At 38.1% G+C, this 22,917-nt stretch overlaps 2 protein-coding genes across 3 annotated transcripts in view; both read right to left on the bottom strand.

Annotated features, from left to right (window-relative positions):
• Positions 1-866: 866 nt before the first annotated feature.
• LOC112570022 (nesprin-1-like) lies at positions 867-10,373 on the bottom strand. Of its 2 annotated transcripts, XM_025248202.1 has the most exons (9): positions 10,235-10,373; positions 9,634-9,803; positions 8,680-8,788; positions 8,199-8,404; positions 7,604-7,930; positions 6,118-6,318; positions 5,847-5,942; positions 5,303-5,358; positions 867-2,876 (listed from the first exon to the last, which is right to left on the bottom strand). In XM_025248202.1, the coding sequence occupies exons 2-9, from the start codon at positions 9,745-9,747 to the stop codon at positions 2,633-2,635; spliced, it is 1,353 nt and encodes a 450-aa protein (XP_025103987.1). In that variant the 5' UTR covers positions 9,748-9,803; positions 10,235-10,373; the 3' UTR covers positions 867-2,632. The 2 variants fall into 2 exon arrangements, with proteins under 2 accessions (XP_025103987.1, XP_025103988.1); XM_025248203.1 differs by lacking the exon at positions 5,303-5,358 and having other exon boundaries at positions 2,712-2,876.
• Positions 10,374-15,923: 5,550 nt separating this feature from the next.
• LOC112570021 (nesprin-1-like) overlaps positions 15,924-22,917 on the bottom strand; it is a 44,008-nt gene continuing 37,014 nt past the window's right edge. Inside the window, exons 34-43 of the mRNA XM_025248201.1 lie at positions 22,576-22,902; positions 21,698-21,847; positions 21,374-21,553; positions 19,926-20,258; positions 19,460-19,786; positions 18,911-19,261; positions 18,284-18,565; positions 17,037-17,363; positions 16,369-16,512; positions 15,924-16,094 (exon numbers count right to left, since the gene is read on the bottom strand). Of these exons, the coding sequence (XP_025103986.1) occupies positions 16,056-16,094; positions 16,369-16,512; positions 17,037-17,363; positions 18,284-18,565; positions 18,911-19,261; positions 19,460-19,786; positions 19,926-20,258; positions 21,374-21,553; positions 21,698-21,847; positions 22,576-22,902 (2,460 nt within the window). The 3' untranslated portion in view covers positions 15,924-16,055. The remainder of the gene's footprint in view (positions 16,095-16,368; positions 16,513-17,036; positions 17,364-18,283; positions 18,566-18,910; positions 19,262-19,459; positions 19,787-19,925; positions 20,259-21,373; positions 21,554-21,697; positions 21,848-22,575; positions 22,903-22,917) is intronic.

Genomic DNA, 22,917 nt, shown 5'->3' with positions numbered 1-22,917 from the left:
AGAAGTTGATGGCTGTGAACCTGTGATGTGTAGTCGAAAATCATTTGCAGGACGTGAAAATTTGACTAGGTTATTGTTTCTTGTGAGTCTGATCTTATTTTTAGTTTTTTTTTTAAAGTGTATCAAAACAACAACAACAACAAAAAACAAAAACAAGCATACAAATATATATTGAAGGTACATGGCGGGATGTGAAAAGGCTTGCTGAGGTTCTTCAACACGGGGAGAATTTTCGTGCTAGCGGTCATTTTGTTTGAAAACTTGTTAAATCGTTTGGACAAGATCGATATATGTCTTGTGCTTTTCTGGACATTCTGTACTTGGGTAGCAAAACAGGACTTTCTACCAAGACTCGAATTCCAAGCGAGGTATGCAGACGCTGGGTCTACAAGTGTTGCTGAATGGATTAGCATACATTTTCGTGGGTTTTTTTTTTAAATCAAAAATAATTTTTTATAAAGCGTGAGTTGTATTTTTTTTTTTCATGTTATTTTATTTAAATTTGACTTGTAGTTTACTCGATCTTTAGACGACGATCAAACACCCACTGGTGCAGTGATATCAAACGAAAATAGTACACTATCCACATCTCTTTGCGAGCTGTAATAATTTGAACCTAAAAGTTTCATGTATTTCTCAACTGTTAAATTTGATTTTGTAGTATGCACAGACCATTGGTTCTCGCTGAGGTTCGGTTCTGTCCTTACAACAAGACGCATACGTCGCTGGGAATTCGAGTCTAGGTAGGAAGTCCTGTCGTGCTACCTGGAAAGCTGGACCCACGTAGACTGAATGCATGCTAACATCACCACAATAAAAGGCATCCAGCACATATTTGCCACCTTGAATGCAAAAACAATACAAAATTCTTTGCCATTTGTTTATTGTTTAACATGATGTAGAGACAAATTAAGGTACAAAAAAGTTCTATCAACTGTACATTATATTTCTCAGTGCTAAATACAGAATATAGGACCAGTTATGATGCTACTTCCATGCACACAGTAACACTAAAACACGATCAAAGCATTAAACACAGTAACAAAACTTTAGAAACAAATGAAATTTATTAATATTGCATAATATATAACAAATATGCAAGTTAATATTTAATAGCTTTTGAATAGTGAAGTAACATTTTACATAGCAAATGCTGAATAATTCAAATAGATGTACAAACATATTTGGTATCACAGAGTTTGGGTAAATATCAACAGCAGAGAGATATTCCCTGTGCATTCCTTCATCTAGGAAACTGACAACAATGTCAAGGAAAAAAAAAAATCCACCATAGCTGTAAAAGTAGTTAACTCCAATCCAAATCCCAATCTCAAAACAAAAGTAAAAAGAAAAATGGATTTAGGTTAAATGTGAAATAAATTCATGACTGGGCAGTTTAATCAAAATGGAGGTTTATCCATTATTAGCAGTTTATACCTGAATATTTTCATAAATGCTTCCTTTTGATGCCAAAGAATTAATTTGTTCAGAAATGGCATTTCTGATTATCCAATATGATAAAACAGATATAAGCTGACAAAAACCCAATGGATAACAAAGGTAGGTGCTTATTTGCTACAAATGGGTCTGCTTCCACGCATCTTTGTACAATTATTTTTTTAACTTTTACATGCTTGTACAGAGAAAATAAAATCATGAACATTGTCTCTTAAGAATGTTGTTCCTCAGTTTTGTCTTTATAGCATGTCATTCATCATTTCCAGATATCGTTTACAAACACTAATCACCAACATGCATTCCTTGCAACTACCATTTTTAAACATTCATGACCTGCACAACATCTGCTAAAGAGGTGATGATTACATGTTCAGGAAAAAAGATTACACAAGAAGGTGCCGATATAACTATCTCTTCATCTGAAGACCTATTTCAATGTTACGTGAGAAAACATGCATAACACATAGATTGTGTGATCAATGACAAAATATATGTTTCTGAGCTGCCATCTTTCACTTTTATTAGTAATCTTCACAAGTATACGCAAGATTTCCAGCATAAAAAATATGCAACGCTGTGAATAAGGTGCCCAGATTATGCTTGATTTTCAGAATAAATATTTATTTTAAATCATCAAACTTGTTTATTCAGAACATTTAGGTATACAAAATTTTGAATCACATTTTCCTCAGAACATCACTAGATATTTTTCTAATCTTCATAAAAATGCATTACATTAAAAGAAGTGTTAAAGGAAATAAAAACATTAGAGTCCATAAATCTGAATGCAGGCACGAAGATAAAACATCAAGATGTTAGTGCCTTAATGCAAAGTTTAAAAATCAGAAAAATGTTGGCAAAAATTGTGTTATTAGTTCAGTTTGTAACATAATTTTTTTTACTAGTAATAAAGTCGTGTATTGAGATTCCAAAAACGCCGTGGACTGGTTTGGTATTAGTAAAATAATTATGGCATCTCAATTTTCTTAAGGATAATCTTATATATAGTTTATAAAACTGAGGGAAAACTTGATTTTTGTTCCTGTGTTTGATGATCGCAAATAAAATCGTGACTGAACTTTTGGTCGATCTGGGACACCAATCTATGAAAGCAGTACAAGAAAATATATGTGCTTTGGAATTGTCTAAGAAGTCCTGTGAATAATGCAGTTGACTATGTTGGTGGAGCCCCCTGGGTATAATGTAGCATGGGAGTCAGTGACTTGCGCATGTTGTTGGACAAGAGGCAAGTATAGGAGTCATCCTCACACACTGGCACAAGACAGGCCACACCCAGCAGCAGTAGCAGCAACACCTGCAGTGGCAAAGCTGCACAGAGCACACGCTGAAGCAAAGGTCGCCTTCTTGGATGAGCAATTAAATGAGATGCAATCACATCCTTAGATTCTGTAGTTAAGCTGAAAAGAAAGATATAAAGACTCAGTGACAAAAAGTATGTGCGAGCATGTGCTCAACATGGCATCTCTGACAAATTTTGAAACACTAAAAGTGACTTCCTTAAACTGCTTAAAAACATTTGATATGAATAAAATATATAACCATATATACCTGCTTGCAGTTTTAAAAAAAGTTCACTTGGAAATGACTTCAGTCCAACAATGATAATTCTCTTATTCTTGAAATGACATATAAAGTCAAACAAAAACCCAAACCCAAGCGGTATTTCCACATATTTTGAACATGCTTCCATTCCTCCCTTCTTTGTGTCAGTTTCCTAAGGTGAGAGAGAGGAGAGCAACAGTGCATGGAAAACAAAAGCAGCAACTGAAGGTAGAGAAAGCTATGTTACATGCAAAATGGACATTAAAGCCAGTTATAAACCATGCACTTCTGTCATATTAGCTTAGAAAGTACAAGTAAGCTTTGATGCACTGTTTATCTTGGAATTATAAGCTTATACACAGTATTTCCCAATTGTTGCATGATTGCTTCAGTTTTCCCATGAAACAAATAGATCATGTTATAAAATCTTGACAATTTATAGAAAGAGAAAAATGTGAAATTAGAAGTGAGGACTACAACAAAATACTGAAGACTTTTGATTTAATTTTTATATTCCAGTCTTTTTGGATCAATTGTTTACATAGCATCATTGAAAATAAGCCTCAATACATCATTTAGAATATTCAGGATTTTACACCCAACCTGTCTGTGATATTTGGTATAACATGGGCTGATTCAGAAAAAAGCCACGTAGATCTTGGACTGACCCCCCCCTCCCCCCAACCTCAAAAAACAATAAACACACACTAGAGTCTGTGAAATAATAATGTACGCATCTTTATCATGCATCAACTGCATTTTTATTTAACTTAAATGTTACACATTTTTCACTTGTCACATGCCATTTTAGCACTGGTAGGTTGGATCCTTATACCTTAAAAAATTACACTTCCCCTGATCAACATTTAGATAAAATATGAATAATATGCATGTGATGTATATTTATGATGTATATTTATGACAAGGAATGCTTCAAATTCAGTATATTATCATGATTCTATCCTGCAGTATGCTATAATTTAACTCTTTCAACTGATTTCTGCTTTAATGGGTGATCTTTAAAAAAAAAATAAACCGGTTCAGGATCTGGATATGGCTGTGAACATCTGAAACTCTGGCTCATATATGCATTACTTTAAGCTAAACATATAAATTAAGGAATCATAATTTCATATATGAATTTCTTTTTCAACCGCATATTGGACAAGATCTTGCAAAGAAAAATCTGCATACAAGTTATTCTTCCTCACTGTGGTTTGATGTGAGAATAATTGTGAAAACCCCAATATATATATCTATATGAGCATAATATTTTTCTTTTTTTTTTAATAGATCTTGGCTATATATTCAAACATGAAGATTAAACAACAACAACTAAATAAAAAGTAGCAACAATATTAGCAAAGTATCACTGAAGCCAGTCATGTTCCTTAGACCTCACAAGTGATTAGCAAAAACAAAAAAATGTTCTATCACAGTATCAACCAAGATGCAATAAACGTCTCATACTCCTAGGAGGAGTTGGGATTTTAGTAATTTCTTTCTGGTGCTTGTTTAGCACAACACACTGACATGTGAGCGCCCTCCTAAATATATTGAGATTAATTTTATTTTACTGTACTCCACCAGTATAAAGCAGCTACTGTCTGCTGTCTACTATACTGTCTACTACTATTTTACAAAGATTATGCACAAAAGCAACATCACTTTTTTTAAAGCCTTTGTTTCACTGAAGCATTTGCAATGGCAGGTATGTGACCGTCTGGTCTCTCTTGCTAGTTTTACTAACATGAAAATCAACAATAATGGGTCAGAGATATGTTGTTTATAAAAGCAAGTCATATCTGATTGAGTCCCAGCTGTGCAGGCCTAAAAATCCTCCACAACAATACATTTTCAGCAGGTTATTTACATAAAGTCATTTAGCTGCAATAATTCTAACTCTATTTTCCTCCAAATGGCATGCCAGAATGAGCTTGTATGCACAGATGGCATGCAAAAGGCACACCTTGCCATGTCTGATGCAAGAAGGCATCTAAGACAGGATGAACATGCAGATTAGATGCTCCATATACAAAAGAAGAGATGCTGAAAGCCTAGTGAAGACATGGAAGACAAACACAAAACTCCACCTCCAGATTTTAAAAAAAAAAGTTGAGAAAATGCATGAAGACTAATGAAGCATTTACAACCAATAACAAACAGCCCAATGGTCAGTTATAATGATTCTATGCAGTGAGAACCACATTCAATGTTTTGGGAGCAGGCTGACTCAAAAAGCCTGGGAAAAGGGAATTATGAATGGGAGAAAACAAATTACTTCACACTGTCTGTGTCGCTGGCAGGAAGTGAAATGGGTGGCACCCCAAAAAGAAGCTGCAGATTGAAAGCAACACAAATGGAAATGAACCAACAGGATACAATGATAATAATATACAAATGTTGAATGAACATATCTGTGATCCAAACATTAAATGGAAATGGAAAAATCATAACCTGCCAATGGTAATACAAAATGGATTACTTGGTCTGATAGATGAATTAAGGGTTACAAATTAGGAAAGAACTATGGGTGAATTCCACCCCACACCCACATTGGTATTCTAGGCAATGCAGGTAACCAATGCAGATTGTTGTAAATTCACAATAAAGGTGCTCACTAGCTGCACTTATTTTGAGGGTTTTGTTAATGTAATTAACAGAAAAATTTTCAAATTCATAAAATGCCAAAAATTCAAACTTTGTCAATTGTCACTTAGAATCTGACATGTAAATTTTATCATCTCTAATACTCTCCTACAGTAACGGAGCTGCTGAGTTTTCTCAAATCTCTAAGGAGTGTATGGTAGTGAAATCAGGCATACCCTGCGCAAGACAGCAAATGGTGACCTTGTTCGTGTGCGAACGGTTCGGTGAACAGCAGCTGGTTGACGAACCTCTCTTGCATCAACACTGGAGGACTGCAAGATGGGAAAAATACCTCCAATAAAACACTCATAAAATTGCCTTTCTAGCAGTTAAAATTTTACCAGCAGCTTTCAAAACAGTTTAGATCAGCTCTTCTCCATTAGTCTGATATATATCAGTCTGATTCTGTTATACCTCAAAGCATCTGTAAAGTTCAGTGGAATTTACCTTCACACCCAGTTTTGTTTCCAGTGATTCAATGTAAGAAGATGTTAGATGCAGCAAAGTGCGCAGTCTGTTAGCAATGATGCGTGTTTTGTCGCGGGCTGCTGCCATCTCAGGGGATTCTCCACTGACAAGAAGCTGCTCAGCAGTTTCCCGTAATGTGAGTACTTCTCCCTGATTAGCTTCAAGTTCTCTTTGCAGCTCCTGCCAACATTTATAACACTACTGTATTAGTAAATATAGTTTGCCTTCACCTGCCTGTAACATTACAAGATGCTAATGTTATATTTCCCTAGGAATTTCTGAAAAAGGTTTTTCAAAGAATAAAATTCAGCCATAATTTATAAATCAGAGTAAAAGTTTTTCTAAATCAATTATGCTATTTTTATTCAGTGTGTACATGTTACAAACAAATTAAAACTAATTTCTGCTGCTATGTACCAAGTAAACAAACCCTGTTAGCCTTGAGCTAGTCTGTGTACCCACTGACTGTGACCTCTGGAGAAACAGTGTCATGCATCATATGCACATAAACACAAAAAGACTGGGACTGGGTTGTATATTACTCAAAAAGTTAAGGGCCAGATAGAAAATAACTCACAGACACCAGATACAACAACTGACTTCGCTGAATTTCATCATAAAATAATGTGTAAGAAGTATTTCTTTTGTAAACCAATTCCATTCCAAGATATGGGTGGTCAAACAACTCCACCTCATAATCAAAAAGGTCACAGGAACTCAGTGCACCCTGACAGTCAATAAATGTGTGTGGTGGCAATTAACGGCAGCCACACATTCAATGTATATTTCTAACAAAGTCTAAACAAGTGTCACAAGAGTGCCTTGAAGGCCATCCAGCCATTCCTGGTGCAAGAAATAGACCAGACGGGCCACATCAGCCGCTTGTGAGTCATTGGCCTGAAAGCAGCATTCCCAGGATGTGTGAACATACTTAATGGGCGCCAAGTCAGGTAAACATGATGGCCAGTCAAACCACTAAATTTGCTGCTGCAAGAAGTTGGTAAACAATCTTGCAGCACAGAACCTGGAAACACAGCTAGTAAAGCTGGCACAATGAGAGTCTGTACAATCTTATTTCTATATAAGATGTCAGAGTGTGAAATGAATGATATAAAGTGGGGTTTTGCCATGGAGATGGATCTTTCCCCAGACTACCAGAGAGCCACCACCATACCCATTACCCATACCCATGTTTTTCGACAATGTCAAACAAATACAGTAAGATCAAAACAAGTATGGACCATTTAAGTACAATGCACAGTCAGACATCACAGTTTTAATTAAGTTCCTTCCACACTGCTTTTACTTTCCTACAGGGGTCAATTGATATTCCATACCCACAAACTACTACTGGTCTCTGATATTTTGTGAGTAGTTTACAAATTCTGTGGATAAAATACTTTTTCACAATTTTATTGTGATGAAAACTACATTGATTATAACATCTGTGATACAGTAGACTGACCTTTAGTGTCATGTATTTGCTCCACAGGACTGAATGATCAGGACTCAGTCTCACTGGTTCACAGCGCTGAAGCCTCTCTTCCATTCTTTCCATCCACACCAGGTAATCATGCACAGTATGGTGGAACTCCTCACACTTCAGTAAGGCTCCTTGCAGAGCTTGTTGTGTTCTAGCTGCAGAAGCTGTAAGTGCTTCCCATCGCTGATCCAGCTCTTTCAGGCGAGTACGCAGTTGTCTTCCCTCCGGTGTTGTGTTGACAAAGTTTTTACTAAGCAGTCTGACGGAGAGCACATGAGCCTTTTTAGCCTCCAACTGGACCATAAAATCCTGCAGACAAATTCACAAAGGTCATCTATCCTACTTCCTTCACAATTACAATAAGCTCTCGGTAACCAAATATAATAAATGCTTAGATCACTCACAGTGACGTATGGACAGATCATGTGATAGTTGAAACTTTTATGTGGCAAACTAGCCTTTGGCTACATGACTTGTCACAGGACATATTTATGTGTATGCTTAGACCTACATAAGATGACTTCTTTACAAGACAATATTTGTGCAAGCTCAGAAAATCCAGGAATCTCTGTTTCACCTTATGCTGCCTGATGACAATGTTAAGATCTGTGATATCTGAAGGAATATGACTGTGTGTTGACTGCAGAGCCTCGGCCTCATCCATCCATGCCAGTAGAGCCTCTACATCAGTATGGAACTTGACCAGCTCATGCTGCTGCTGTGACAGCCTTTGGTCACTCTCTGATGCAAGAGACTGCAGCTGTTCCCATCGCTCAAATACCCCTGACAAAATGAATAAACCTGTTTTTACTTTCTTTTCAACATCACTTTAAAAGCGTGAATTTTTGGGGAGCACATTGCACATTTAGGCAAAACTCAAAATTGATCCCATCCTTTCACAAGGAAACACCTAAAATAGCCCCAAGCAAAAAGACTTTTTATCTTTTAAAAGTCACATTTATGCACATAGAATGGTAAACTTTTAATGCATCTTTTTTTAACTATCGGAAAATTCCAGCTGCACAAATAAATCTGATCAAGACTAGAAAACTACATACTGGCAATCTGAAGGTCAGCACTAGGTATGTTGATGGCACCTGTCTCAATTTTCAACACACGGTCCAGATGCTGTATTGTGTTTATCAGACCCTCACAAGCTATAAGGTGCTGCAATCATCACAAACTTACATGTTTAACTGATAATTCTAAAGTAAATTATTTTTCTCTGAAATATAAAATGACTGCTCAAATTTATTTAATTTCAAAAGCTAAATACATTTCTCACATGTATTTTAAAAAAATGAAGTATTTCCTGAAGTAAAACTACTTTTACCAAGGTTAGAAATGTATGCTAAGTGCCTTTGTACTACTCAACCCAGGAAGCTTCATCATGACCTAAGGTGAGTGGCAGACCAAGAGCATTGAGTTACATGGTCAGGATTATTCTTTCTGAGGCTGGTAGTGTAACAGGGTAAGATGTGGTTCTCGCTCCCCAATCTTTCCACAACAACAAAACACAAAACTTTCGTGGGTTCTGGATCATTTTACTCCAATGCCAGTCGAAGGTGCTAGCTATGGCGAAACTCTACACAACACACTATCACTCTCGGTGGAATGTGCTCCCACCTCCGCGCTGTCTCCTCATGTTCTGACCACTGGCTTCTTCACCCGACCTCCACGCTCCACTCCCCACAAACACACCCACACACCTTCATCCTGTCGCTAGTCGACCCCCTCCCGCTCTCCTTCAGTCATCGGGTTGTCACCCAGCCAGTGATTACCCTCCATCACCAGTCTATACCTTTCCTGTGTGCGTGCATGTGCGTGCTATGTTCCATCCTATTTATATGTGGTGTCCTATACTACCATAGTAGCATCCTTGACAACCATAACAATCATGCTACATATACTGGGTCAAATAGGATAAAGGCACTTAGTTCATAATTATAACTGAAACAAAATTTGAGTTTTGTAATTTGGGAAAAAGGCAACACATAAATCCCCCTTCAAACCTGGTTGAAATTGCTGGTTGAATCCGTGACTGAAGGGCTGTAATCTTGTAGCTGCTGTTCAGCCTCATCAAGATGTTCAGAGGCATCCTTAAGTGCATCCACCAGCTGCTCCATCAACACATCTATCTTAGCATTACGTTCTCGCCTTGCAGCCTGCCAACGTTCACCTCCTGAAAAGACAAAGTGTAGAAATAAATGCTGTGATTATTTATCCTTAAGCTGACCAGACTTGTTTATATGGCACAGCAGATTGAACACAATGATTTTTCCCTAGAAGTTCATTTAAGCTTTCTTTTTGTTTGGATTCTTCAGATCATTTAAATTAAAAACCTTGCTGAACTCTATTGCTACATAAATCCACAAACTTTTGTAAGGCACACCTGCAAATAGGGAAGTGTCATAAGCTTTCTAGATAATCTAGATAATAGAGTAGATAGAGCAGATAATGTAGATAATGTAAATAATGTAGTAACAGAGGTATAACAGAGCTCCAAAAGAAATGCATATTTCAAGACTTCAGATAGTAAATAACATTTACAACTTACTAGAACCACGTACATTTTGGAGCTACTTTTTTAGTTTAATCTAGCAAGCTGCTCACCATAATCAGTCACATCTTTGCTAGTTTCTGAAGGTGAGGATCTGCTTTGATGGGATGGTGAAAGTGATCTAACAGGCGAATAGGATCGACGGATGGGAGGAACAGGATGCTCTTGGAAGCTGCACACTTGTCACTCCTGCTCGCCGCTTGTGAGGGGGGCTCTGAGGTGGTGAGCTCTCAAGGTATGTTTCTAGCTCCCTAGAGTCAAAGGCTGCTGTGCCTGGCCCTGCACCTAGTGCAACATGTGCACCAAACTCCGAGGCCCTTAACTGCAACTCCTGGTGCAAAAAAAAGACAAAGCTCTATGTCAGTTCAGCTGGAAATGAGTACCTATTTGAATGGAGAGTTTTAAAAAAAAAGCAATAGAGAGGACTGGCGTTTACCTTTGACATGCAGACAATTCACTTTAGAATATAGGACCTTTACATTTTCATATATCAAAGTAACTGAACTGAATATTTTAAGCTGTTGTAAATACTTTAAAAAACTTGCCTTGATTTCTTTTTCTTTACTCCTGCATGGCTATTTCTTGAAATGGTATATTGTGAAAGACTATAGGAAACTCACTTTCACTCTATAGCTTTATATGCAAAGTTACCTCTCACTCCATAGTCTGAAGATTAAATATGGCATATTCCTTTTGTTTTATTTGTTCAATGTGTAAAAGGCACAATTTTATAGAGGGGTTTCAGTTCAGTTTGATTACTAAGTCTAAAGATATGCTTTAGCCAAGACAGCATGCAATACATCTTGGTAGTTGATTTTGAGTTGAGCAGATAACAGTTCAGAAATTCACAATCCTAGTATTCATTACCTTGATTTGTAATAACTTTAGACAGTAGGGATTTAGCCTACTCATAAAGACAACCACAAACACATTTAATCAACATGCTAATCATACATTTTAGTGACTTGGGTTGACTACCAAGACAGTGTCTGATATTATGATGTTTTTAAAATATTCTGTAACCCCTCTATAGCTCAAAAAAACCTTAAGTAAAAAGCACTTTTGATGGAATGCAAACCTGTGCTGAGGAAATCTGCTTCAACTTCAGATGACAAGATACAAGATGTTCCAGCACATCTCTGGAGAAGGTTTTAAACTCGTTCACCTCTTCCTGGATCTGCTGAGCTTCCTGCTGAGGTCCTTGCTGAATGAGTAGTGCAGCTGCCTGGTTCAAGTAGTCAATGCGATGACGCCGTTCATCCACCTCCTCTTCAATCCGCTGCAATCACATCAAGCGCTCATGTCAAGTTTGCAACAACATAGTATAATCTTGATTTTTTGAGATGTCTTATAAGATAACGAAAAGATAACATTCAGGTCAAATCATTTAACTGATCTGCTCTAACTGCTGCAAGATGACAAAATCTGAAATAGCGTACCTCAAAAGACTGTAAAGAATGAACACATGGAGAGACAAAAGCAACAGCTGACCTCCCAAGAATTGAAGGGGATCAAAATCTGGAGGCAAAGCTCACCTTCAGTTCCTTTAACTTGGTGTGTATATCTAACTGGGACAGGTGCTCAAGGTTTGTCAGCTGCATATCCACCTCCATCAGCCACTTGAGGAGACTGGCACGTGTCATAACAAAGTCTTCACGAACACTTGCCGAATGCCGCATGCCCTGCATAATGGCTCTCACACGCAGCTGAAGCGCATCCCAGCGGTCATTGACCTCTTGCATCGTTGCCTTCAATACGCCGTTGCTGTCAGTGCGCATCTCCTTGGCCAGGTGTCGATACTGCTTGTTGATGTGTTCTAAACTCTCTAGGTGGTCAAGAACTTTGGTTTGCACGGACTGAATGGAAATCAAGAAATGTTTAAATTTAAAGAAAATTCGAAATGATACAGGATGAATATGCATTAGCTGGAAACTGCTATCTTTCCTTAGTGATGTAACATTGCAGAATCCACTCTTCCCCCGTCATATGATAATTAAAATAGGGCTGAAGCATTGATGCCGCACTTCTGTTCCCTCCACGAGATGAGGGACATGCTGGTAAATGGGCCGTCATAAGGTGGAACAGGTAACTGTGGGGACAAATTAACGACTTGAGGCAGCGTTACGTTGGCAACAGAGTAGTCAGCCTTTGGTGCTACTGGACCTTTGGATGGACAAATGCCAAGAAGTTTCCTGCCGTTTATCTCCCCTGGAATCAGTAGACCTGTGAATTGCGGGTCGCTTACGCCAGGGTGGACCTCAGGCAGAGTTAGGTCGGAATAGGGAATGGTAGTTGTCGCTACAGGAGATCTCTAAGGCAAGGGGAGAGCAACAGTCAAGATTTGTTGATTATAAGTTAATTATAAGGCCACGGTATACCTAGAGCAGGACAACAGCGTTGGTTGCTATTGCCACTGACTGGACACAGGTAGTGAATAGGAAGCCAGATTGAAGGGAGGGGGTAAGTAAAGAGGGTACAGTGTGGGCAGTGGTAAGTCAAAGTGACCACCTGTGCATTACGTGTTAGCTAAGTAACAATTGGATGTAGCTAGGTAGCAGAATGGTTGGAAGTGAGTGTATAGTATTGAACAATCATGAGAGAGGATGATCCTTGTAGATGAGGATTTAACATTGTGATCAGCGAAGAATCGTTGTCTCTGCGCTGGGTTCTCGAGAAGGAAAGTTGTAACAGATCTATTCAAGGCTGTTAAGATTCTCTGCTGTGTTTTGGAATCATGACTGCTCCAACACAACTAACTCAAAAGGTGTGTAAAGACCCACATATCATAGAGTGCACAATGCTTTATCACCAGTGGAGGCACAGGCTGTCAGATGAGCGTTGGCCCTTAGTAGGCGCTGTTAAGCTTCAGACAGTGGTCCAGCCTAAAGACGAGAGAACCACATGGTGCCACACAGCAGTGCCAGAAGTCTCAGCGCTCGTGAAGGAGGCCACAACGTTCCATGGAGTGATATCAATGGATTCTCAGATGTCAAGAACATTGGAGGATCCTCCACGGTACAAGAGACTTTTGTGTGAAGTAATAAGTAAGGAGTATGTGTTAGACAAATGTAGTGTGCTGTGTGCAGTAATTAAGATAGTGGCTCATGATACCTGGACTAGGCATAGGGAAGTAACGGGACACCTAGAGAACCGCCATATTTGGAACTGAATCAAAATGATTGTCAACTCTCGAATATTAATAATTTCATTATGACATTAAATTGCCTTGTGTTTGTTATTGGGGAGGTATGCTGGGGGCTTAGAGTCAATTAAAGTATCGTTAGCACTTTAGTGTAAGTGTGCGCATAAACAGAAATATCGGCATGAATTGGTAGAGGTGTTGAGAGTGTGATCAGTCAAAGGCAATGGCAATCGCAATCTCTTATCATCTTCACGTACTTGTTCCCTGGAGTTCACAACATCTAGACATTCTCATTAATATCCTAGATATCCACCGTGCCTGTCGATCATGAGATAGTACACAACTAGCACTTGTAACCAACATTTGCACAGAACTGAGCCAAAGAATCATGCTATAAATGTCTAATAAAGCTCAATGAAGATTCAACTTACTTCATATCTGTGTATCTCCTCTTTGGACACACTGCTACCTGGAATAACAACTTCTGAGTTGCCCATCTCAGTCTCCATATCACCAAGCCATAAACTAAAACGTTTACAGTCTGTCTGGAAATCTTCCCAGAGATGCCATGTCTCCTCAATCCTGATAGCAAATACAAAGAATGAAAAAGCAAATTTACTGATGCATGAATTGGAACTGTGAAATGACTATGGGCAAAGACAAATTTTGATATGAGCCCCACATGGAATTACTTAAGGAGATAGCAAGGAAGACATTTGCTTACTAGCCACTGCTGTAGAAGCAGATGGTAGGTCTGGCCGTTACTTGACATGCTCTATCTACTGTCTTTTCCAGTATCGCAGCTGCACAGTTTTGAAATGCTACAAGAAAAACACTGTCTTATGATGTTACCTGGCACGTCGCTCAGGACAGAGATTACAAATTTTCTTCCATCTGCGATCTAGGTTTTTCATGGCATGGTGAAGAGCATCAGATTCAGTCTGAGTAGGACAGGCATCACAGTCATGCAGCAGCACCTCACACAAATTTAGTACGGAGCTGACCCCTGCAGTGTGCTGCTCAACATCATGCTGCAGATTCTAGGAAGAGAAATTTGCCATGCTGAAATCATCCTGAATGGTAAGAAATGACGAAATACATTAACTCTACTTTTAGTGTTAGGTTATCAAAACCAAAGATCTTGCAGGTACATGTCTCCTTACTAAGACCATCTTATACCTGCGTATTTTGTAACTGTCTTTGGATCTCGTGCAAGTCACAGTCCTGATATACAACAGGTGCATAAAGTTCCTGCTCCATGCTGGCCAGCCACTGAGTGAGATTGCGCATGCTGCAGTCCAGCTGCCGGACAGCTCCAACAGTCTCATGAAGCTTCTTCCTCCTATAGGTATCATTATTTATGATTAGTAAAAATCCTACAGAGTGCACAGTCCACACAGTCTAATTTACAAGCTTACAACTTCTCATTCACAACAAAGACAATACTGCGATCAATTTACAGAAAAAAAATAGAAACAAAAATGTTAAAGTAGGTATCCTAAAGAAAGAATATAAACATTGGAAATAATGCATCCTACAGTGTACTGTAAGAAAACATTTGGGATATTTCTTTTTCCAGATGTAACACCTGCTTGTCTTTAAAACAATCACCTGAAATCAGCAGCATCAAGAAGATGCAACCACTTGTCTTCCAGGTTTTGCAGGCGATGCTCAATGTCTGAAGCACGGATTTCGCTGCTGTTTTTCATCAGATATCGACCTTTTGCCAACAGTTCTTCTTTTTCCAGACCTTTATCCGTGATGGCTTCTTGGTAGTCCTACAACATTTCAAATAAAGAATGCCATAAAATACCAGAAAGTTGTTTGAGCTGGATTAATTTTCTAAAAATCCACAAATGAGCTTCCTACACTGGTGTAATATTTTATATTAAAACAGAAGAACCATGTGATGTTAACCTTCTTGGTTTCTGGCTAGGTACAGACAGTTTAAAAATATTACTCAAAAGACAAGGTTAAATCTTCTTACTTTTTCTAATTTGTTCAGCAAATCTTCAACATGACTCTCACGACTAGATACAATCTTCATCTCCATATCATCAATCCATCGGATGAGAGCCTGAATCTGCTGCCCCAAGTCTGACCAGTGAAAAGTGAAGTCCCGGAGGCGCTGCTCTCTGAAGCCTGCCTGTGACACAAGCTCATCCCACTGCTTGTTAAGAAGTCTTATTCTTTGGTGCAGCACATTCATGTCTTCAGCCTGGATAAAGCGACTTAAATTTCTTTCTCGAGCTATGAGCGATTGGCGCTTGTCTTCTGAGTTTGCAAAGGAGACAGTTATGTCCTGAAAAATAATGACAGATATGTAACAAACCAAAGGGAAGTCAAATTTATTAAAATGTTCATCTCATCACAAATCAGGAACTGATTATACAAGAAAATTTCATTTAAAATCTTCTATTATGTGAACATAGCACTGTCATTATGCAAGCCACTAAAGATACAACATAAAGACGTTGACAACCCCTATAAACAACATTGAGAAAATGTGGCCATACTGTGACTGCACAGAGCTAAACATGCCAGATTTAGGATAATCTGACAACAGTTTACAAGAAGCAAAATAAGAATGTACCTTGCACTTTGAAAGACCAGACTGCAGATCGTCATATGTACGGGGAATGTCAGCAGCTAGTATAGACCTGATATTCTTCAGCCATGCTAAAATTTCTTCGATGTCATCCTCACATTCTTGCCAGTCCTTCTGAATAGCCTCAAGTCTCACACGATGATTCTTCCAGCTGATTGTATACCTACACAGTCAATATGAGTAGTCAACCTTGGCAAAGGCTTAGAAATCTAAGATTCTTAGCAATGTTGGCTCTAGTGCTGGCTCTACTATTGCTATAGAGATGAATCAAAAGTCATAAACTATGATCAAGCTTTATTCATAAGTAATGATTTGCTACTTTGTAATTTATCTGTGTATAACATGCTGAGGGAGGGGGTGAAATACAAGAGGAAAGGAAAACATGTACATTTCTCTCTCTTTAATGGGAAATATAAAGACAAAATAATAAACAATACCTGTAGCCACTTGTTTTGCAAATTTGATGCACATTGCTTAATATCCTGTGATGCAGAGAAATCTGCTTGCTGAAGCAATGAGCTGCCCAAATCATGCACTTTCCTGAAGCTATCTTCCTGCATTGAAAACTCTTTCTGTGCTGTCTGGATTAAAAAAAGACAAGAATCATAAAGTACAATTCCTAAGGCTGACAGTGAGTAGCAAGTTCTAAAATTATAAACAGTGAAAAGTTTTCTTTTCCATGTAATTTTTTTTACACAAGTAATTGTAATTGGCACCAGTTACAAAATATATCATAAGTATAATCAGATGATGAAAGTAAAAATAAGGGAATAATTTGCGGGTGCATCACTAACACTTAGAAAATAAACTAACGAACTTTAAGCAGCAAAGTTTTGTTTCGGTAAATGACTAATGGGTATGAAGACCTATAATGACTAGAAATAAAAGTAAATGGAGACATCAAGCTTTCTTAAAACTGTGGTAAACTTACATTTAGTACTGATTATATAAATAAAAACTTGCATGTTTGAAATATCTTTGTAACAGAAAATATCAGAACTGAAAGTGCTGCTTAAAGAAAGCTGTGTCCAAATTTGAACATCAAACATTTGAAAAGAAATGACAAAATAAGATTTCCTAGCTAAGAAGAAGACCACCCTCTTACCCTGACTTTATCCAGCAGGGTCCTCACTTGTTGCAGAGAAACTGTGTCAAAGTTCAGAACCTTCAGGCCTGCCTCCTTTTCAGCCAGCCAACTGCGCAACTCCTGAGCAAGGGAGTTAAATGCATGCCAGTTCTGGATGCAAGTGTTGATGATACTCTTGCACTGGGTAGAACGGCGAATAACACTTTGCCACTGGTCAGACAGGAGCCGCAGCTTTCGCTCAAACTCCTGCGGGTCCTCAACTTCTCCTGCTTGCAGCATCTTCTGACCATCACTGATAATAGCATGCAGTACCTGCTGCTTGCTGTAAATGTCAGTCTCGAAGTTCTGAAAGAAAGCATTTTTAAGTGGCAATCAAAGCTTGATTTAAACAACCTCTTGCTAAATTTAGCTAAGATTTGTTGTTTCTCATGCTAGATTCCTCCTGTTCCAAAATTCTGCCCAAGATATTTGTGTAAATTCTAATATATAGTTTAGCAAGTTTAATAATAGCAATAACTGAATTTGTAGAGTGCATGTCATAATGTGGACATATGGCATTTACTTGTAAAGGTTAAGAAAACAAAAGTAGACATTTGCTACTACCACCTGATGTTCCAACTTATCTGCTTGATGTAATTAGTACCAAAATTATTGTACAACTGTGAAGTCTGTGAACTCTTGTGACCTAACTATAAACTGCAGTTCCCTTTCTGTAAACTCATCCCACTATTGTACCTAAATTGTCAAGTACTGCACATATGTTTACATTTAAATTATACAAGCTAAACTTGATCAACTCTAACTATATCAATGCCATTAATGACACTAGTATTATTATGGATTTCGATAAATCAAGAAAATCTTCAGTTCCATTTTAAATTAGAAAATGTTTATTTAAACAGCATAGACATTAGGGAAATCTTTCTGAAATAATACAATAGTGAAATCATTTGATTATAAGAAGTCTTTTGTTTGCAAAAACTATATTCCTGTTCTACCATACAGACAGATTAAAATCTTTTCTTAAGTTTACAACAACAAATATCAACTTACCTGCACAAAAGGGATAATAGCAAAAAGTAGCAAGATGTGAATGTCTACTAAAAAAACAAAAAGCAGTTTGAATGATACTGTATGTTTTTTATGTAATTTTTTTAATGCAGAAAGATTTGATGATTAAAAACATCTCACTAATGTCTCAACTTTAGTTTAAATAAACACCTCCAATTAAAGAAATTTTTCATTTTAGCCTACGTAAACTCTACCTGAAATTTCCTTTGTTGTTCCAAGAGATCACTAAGGTTGCCAGCAATCTCTGCAGACAGGTCATGCTCCACAGAGGCCAGGAATGTCATCCATGTTTCACATTTGGCAGTGAAATCTTGCTGGACTAGCAGGTGTCCTTGTAAAGCCTTACACCTGTCTTGGCAGGTAGCCAGAAGCTGGTACCAGGTGTGGTTAAGTTCAATGAGCTTGGAGGCATCAGAGGCATGCAATGCTAGTCTGTAGCCAAGGTCATTCACCTCATCCAGCTTGGCAGTTTTTGTCTGATGGAGTGAAAATCTTGCTGAGGTAAACTTCATTTCTTTTCTCAAAAATTCACCTTTACTTAATAATAATTTTCATATCTGTACATCTCTCATATCTGCATGATTCTTTAGTAAAATAACCTCATGAACCACAAGGAATAGCATGTTACTAATATCTCAAGATAAAAATTTGACTGGTCTCTCATTTATTTTTTAGCAAAGCACAAACTATCATGTATGGTAAACACAAACTATGTCTAAACATATAAGTGCTCGAACATGCACATCTATTCTTCAAAACAGGCTACAGTCAATACCAATGGAAACCTGAGTAAGTAAATAAAAGTGTGTGACTCCAGGCACCTGAAATTGTGATGATAGCTGCTTGAGCTGATCAAGGCGTTTCTGAATAGCAGACTGCTCTGCAGCTTTGTTGGGGTCTTCTACCAACAAAACAAGCCGTGCATGATCCAAAAATGTTGTGACTGCACTAAAGGCTTCACTGAAACGATTTCCCTGTGACAGATCTTCATGCAATGCCTGAATGTGTTGCGACAGGAGCTGGCGAAGTGCCAGGAGTCGCTGCTCCACTCCTGACTGTTGAGATGTGAGCAGAACAATGGTGGATGTTCCCATGTTTTTGGTAAGATCATCACTCAAACGGTACAGATTTGACAGCTGTGTTTGAATCCCATCGAGCTCCTGCTGCAAAGTCTGTGTAAAACATATTTTTTCTGCTGTGTAAAACAGTTTCATTTAAGATTATTTTCTTATATAAACATTTAACAATATTTCTTGGTAAGAACTACTTAAAACGTCTACCAATAAGTAAATATATTCATGTGGACCTTCTAAAATCTATATGCCTACATTATAAAAATATGACAGTTGAATATTCAACTTTACACTCACCTCACTCTTATTCAGACACTCCTCTCTGGCAGTGACATCCTCCCTCATGGTCACCAGCCAACTGCACTCTTGTTCTTTCTGCTCCAGCCATGCACTGATATGTCTGTACTCTTGCTCATACTCTTTCCACTTGGCAAGAGAGCGCTCAAACTCAGCACGCCTTGTAGATAAGTCAGCTGACAGACGACTCCATCTTGTTTTCAAGTCTATAACTGAGCTCTGAACTTCTGCCTGCACAGGTGGCTCACACACCTGACAAAGCTGACTTGCCAAAGCGGTGTAAGAGTCCAGGTGGCTGCTGTGTTGTTTCAGTTCTGCTTGCAGATTCTGAAACATTAGTGTAGCTTTTTCGTCTCAAAGGAAGGGCTATAGCCATGCACATTTATAGAAGTACAATAAATTTAAAGGCACACAATTTTATAACTTCAGCTGAAAAGTTTAATATCAGATAATAGCTGAAAATTACCTTGAGTTTTTCCACTTGGTTACTGAGAGCCTTGATGTCAGCACCTAGCAGGGAGTACCTGTTTAGAGTGTACTCAATCTGTCCCAAGACCTGACTCAGGCTGTGAAGGTCAGTATGGTAGCGAGCCCACTGACCTAGCATGTCAGTCAAGAGATTTTCCAATTGCATTGTCTGATGTTGAAGATGCTCCCACTGCTGCCACACTGCTGACAGTGAGTGCCGCACACTATGCTGGCAGCCTGCTGACTCTTTACTCAGGTCAATCAGACTCTGACCAAGTCTCTCAATAGAGTCCATATCTTCTTTCCGTGCCTTAAGTTGCTCCTGCATTGCCTGCAATGAACAACAATACTTTTTAGTGGACAACATTAGTCATAAAGTAAGTATAAACATATTAAACCAACAAGTTTTAGTATTAACACGTTTTTTATCAACTGGAAGTTCCTTGATATGTGTCAAGTATGAAAAAAATCTACCTGGAAAGGAAATTAAAAAGTTATTTGCAGTAAAATTACAATAAAATCTATGAAACCATTTCCCATCAAGGCTCATATTCATAGACACTGACAGTTTACCCATGGGTAAAAACTGGGTTGGGAACCAGCTGATTAAATTACCCCAGAAGGCAAACTGACCTCCTATTTAATAATCCACTGGGGAGGTGAAGTTAACCAAATGGCACAGCAGGAATTCCCAAATAAAAGGTGTCACTGCAAGGTGTTTTTGGGATTAAAAGGCGAGGTGTATACTTACAACATTTAAAAAAATTGAAATGGTAAACAAGAAGCTATGGAAATTCAATGTTATCATTGACTAAATAAAATTAATTGATCAGATATTAGATGACAAGTTTATTTTCATTCAGAAACAAAAGACCAACGGAGAAAACTGAAGAGCACAATGACGAATGCAAAGTCAAATTAAAGCTTTTTTTTTCCATGTGCTATAATCTGAGGATCGTGCACTCATGAAAACATGGTTTTCAGCTGCTATCTCTGGTTAGCAGATTCACTCAGTTTGAGTAGACTAACAGGCTATGTAAACATGTTTTTATAATGTAAGCCCAGACCAGTACCATTCACTTTACCTCAAAAAAAAATGAAAGCACTATAACAACTGGTTTCAAACAGAAATATAATAGCACAGGAAGTGAGATCTGGATGTGACACCAAGGTACTTTGTCTTCCTCCAACCCATGTGAAAGTATATACCTGTGTATGTTCTATTTTTAAAGTTATATCTGATTCTCACCCTAAGGTGGCTGATACACCTTTATGTAAGTTTGTGAACTTCTGTAAAGCCTGCATTTGGTGATGGACAAAGGTGCCATATAACTGAACATTTTTTTTTTTATTCAATAAAATGAGTGAAATTAAATTTTCTAAATTGTAAGTTTTATTAACAGAGCGTCTTTATTCCATTAAATTTTTTTAAGTATCTGCACATACCTTGCAGTCTTTCAGTGTCTGCTTCACGCCTACTTCATGGCCTATTAAGCGGTATTGTTTCAGTTTGTCTTCCTGTTGTCGAAACCAGGCATGCATCTGTGCAAGTGCTCCTTCATACTCTGACCACTTGCCTGCCAGCTGTTCCAGTGATCGAAGTCGCTCATTGATGGCAGATGATACCTGCATATCCATGTTTTGTGGATGTCAGTACCATTTACCAAAGACTAGCAGATAAAGTAGTTACAAAAAAATCCAACAGAACAAGCCATATATGTGTCTGCACCTAACAAGAACTGTAGCAACAGTAAAGTGACATATCTATACCTTTTGCCAATGGTGGTTAACTTCTGCAAGTTTTTCAGCAAATTCCAGCTTCTCATGGGGAACATCCTTCTCATGTGGACCTGGTTGTAGGACTGCTTGGTTGACAAAGTCAACAGTTAGCTGCTTACTGGCAAGGTCTACCTTGTGTCCCTAAACATGGGAGTTTTACAGGCATCAGATGACTGACATGAAAAGAAGTGCTAACAGTTTTTACCTTTGTTCTGATTGCAAGGCAACGCAAACAAATTCCAAACACAAATTTCAATGTAAACTTTAACTACCACAAATATAAATGACTCAACTTAAACTTCAGTTCAACTTTAACTTTGTTTTTTTCGGAGAGGGTTTTTTTTTCCATCTTCAAAGATTATTTTGTCTGCAGCCTTATCTGCAAGAATGCTTTTATCTCCCAGAGTGGTGGTGTGTTAATGCTGCACCTTTGGGTTCTTCAATAAAGTCTAGAAAAAGAAGCTGCTAGTGACTTGTGAGTCAAATTCAGATCAGTGAGCGCTCCATCCCACAACCACACACCCCATCAACAGACTGCTACACATTTAACATACATTCATACGGTTTTTATTGTGGACATGCAGTATTCAACTGGGAACTATACATACTTGGAATAGGAGCACTGGTGTCTCTGGTAAGTGTTATTCCTTTTAAAATATTCATAAAGAAATATGGAAAGATCCCTTTCTAAATTAATAAACTAATTACTTAATATATAAATTAAATAATAAACTCCCACTTGCTAGACTCTACACTGAATATCAGTAAATTATAAAATTTCTGTACCACTGAAATATTTACAAATAACAACCTGAATACTAGCACATCATATAAATGTTTTAAAAAAATGAGTTGTTATTACTGCTAACCTTATACTTTTTCAGCATGACCTCATTGTCGGCAATGTTTTTGATAGGTGTATTAGCATCAATGTCTAGCATCCTCTCCATGTCCTCCATCCAGAGCTGCAGTTCATGCAAGGCTTGACGCGATGGCATAAGTTCCATCTGGGCTTGATGGAGACTCTGCTCTGCAGTGCTTACTGCCTGTTCCAACTGACTCCATTCCTGCTCAATAGAGTCCAATCGTACATCCAGGCCCCGAGTATCGTAGTTACTATTTTCCATCAACTGTCTGCCAACTGATAGTACCTTATTCTTCAGTGGTATCTGGTTCTGTACTTCCTTGCGGAACTCCTGTTAAAAAAGCCC

The sequence above is a fragment of the Pomacea canaliculata genome, linkage group LG8, assembly GCF_003073045.1.
Source record: "Pomacea canaliculata isolate SZHN2017 linkage group LG8, ASM307304v1, whole genome shotgun sequence".
Lineage (NCBI taxonomy): Eukaryota > Metazoa > Mollusca > Gastropoda > Architaenioglossa > Ampullariidae > Pomacea > Pomacea canaliculata.
The sequence above is the reverse complement of the archived record's forward strand: the minus strand, read 5'-3'. Positions and strand labels throughout refer to the sequence as shown.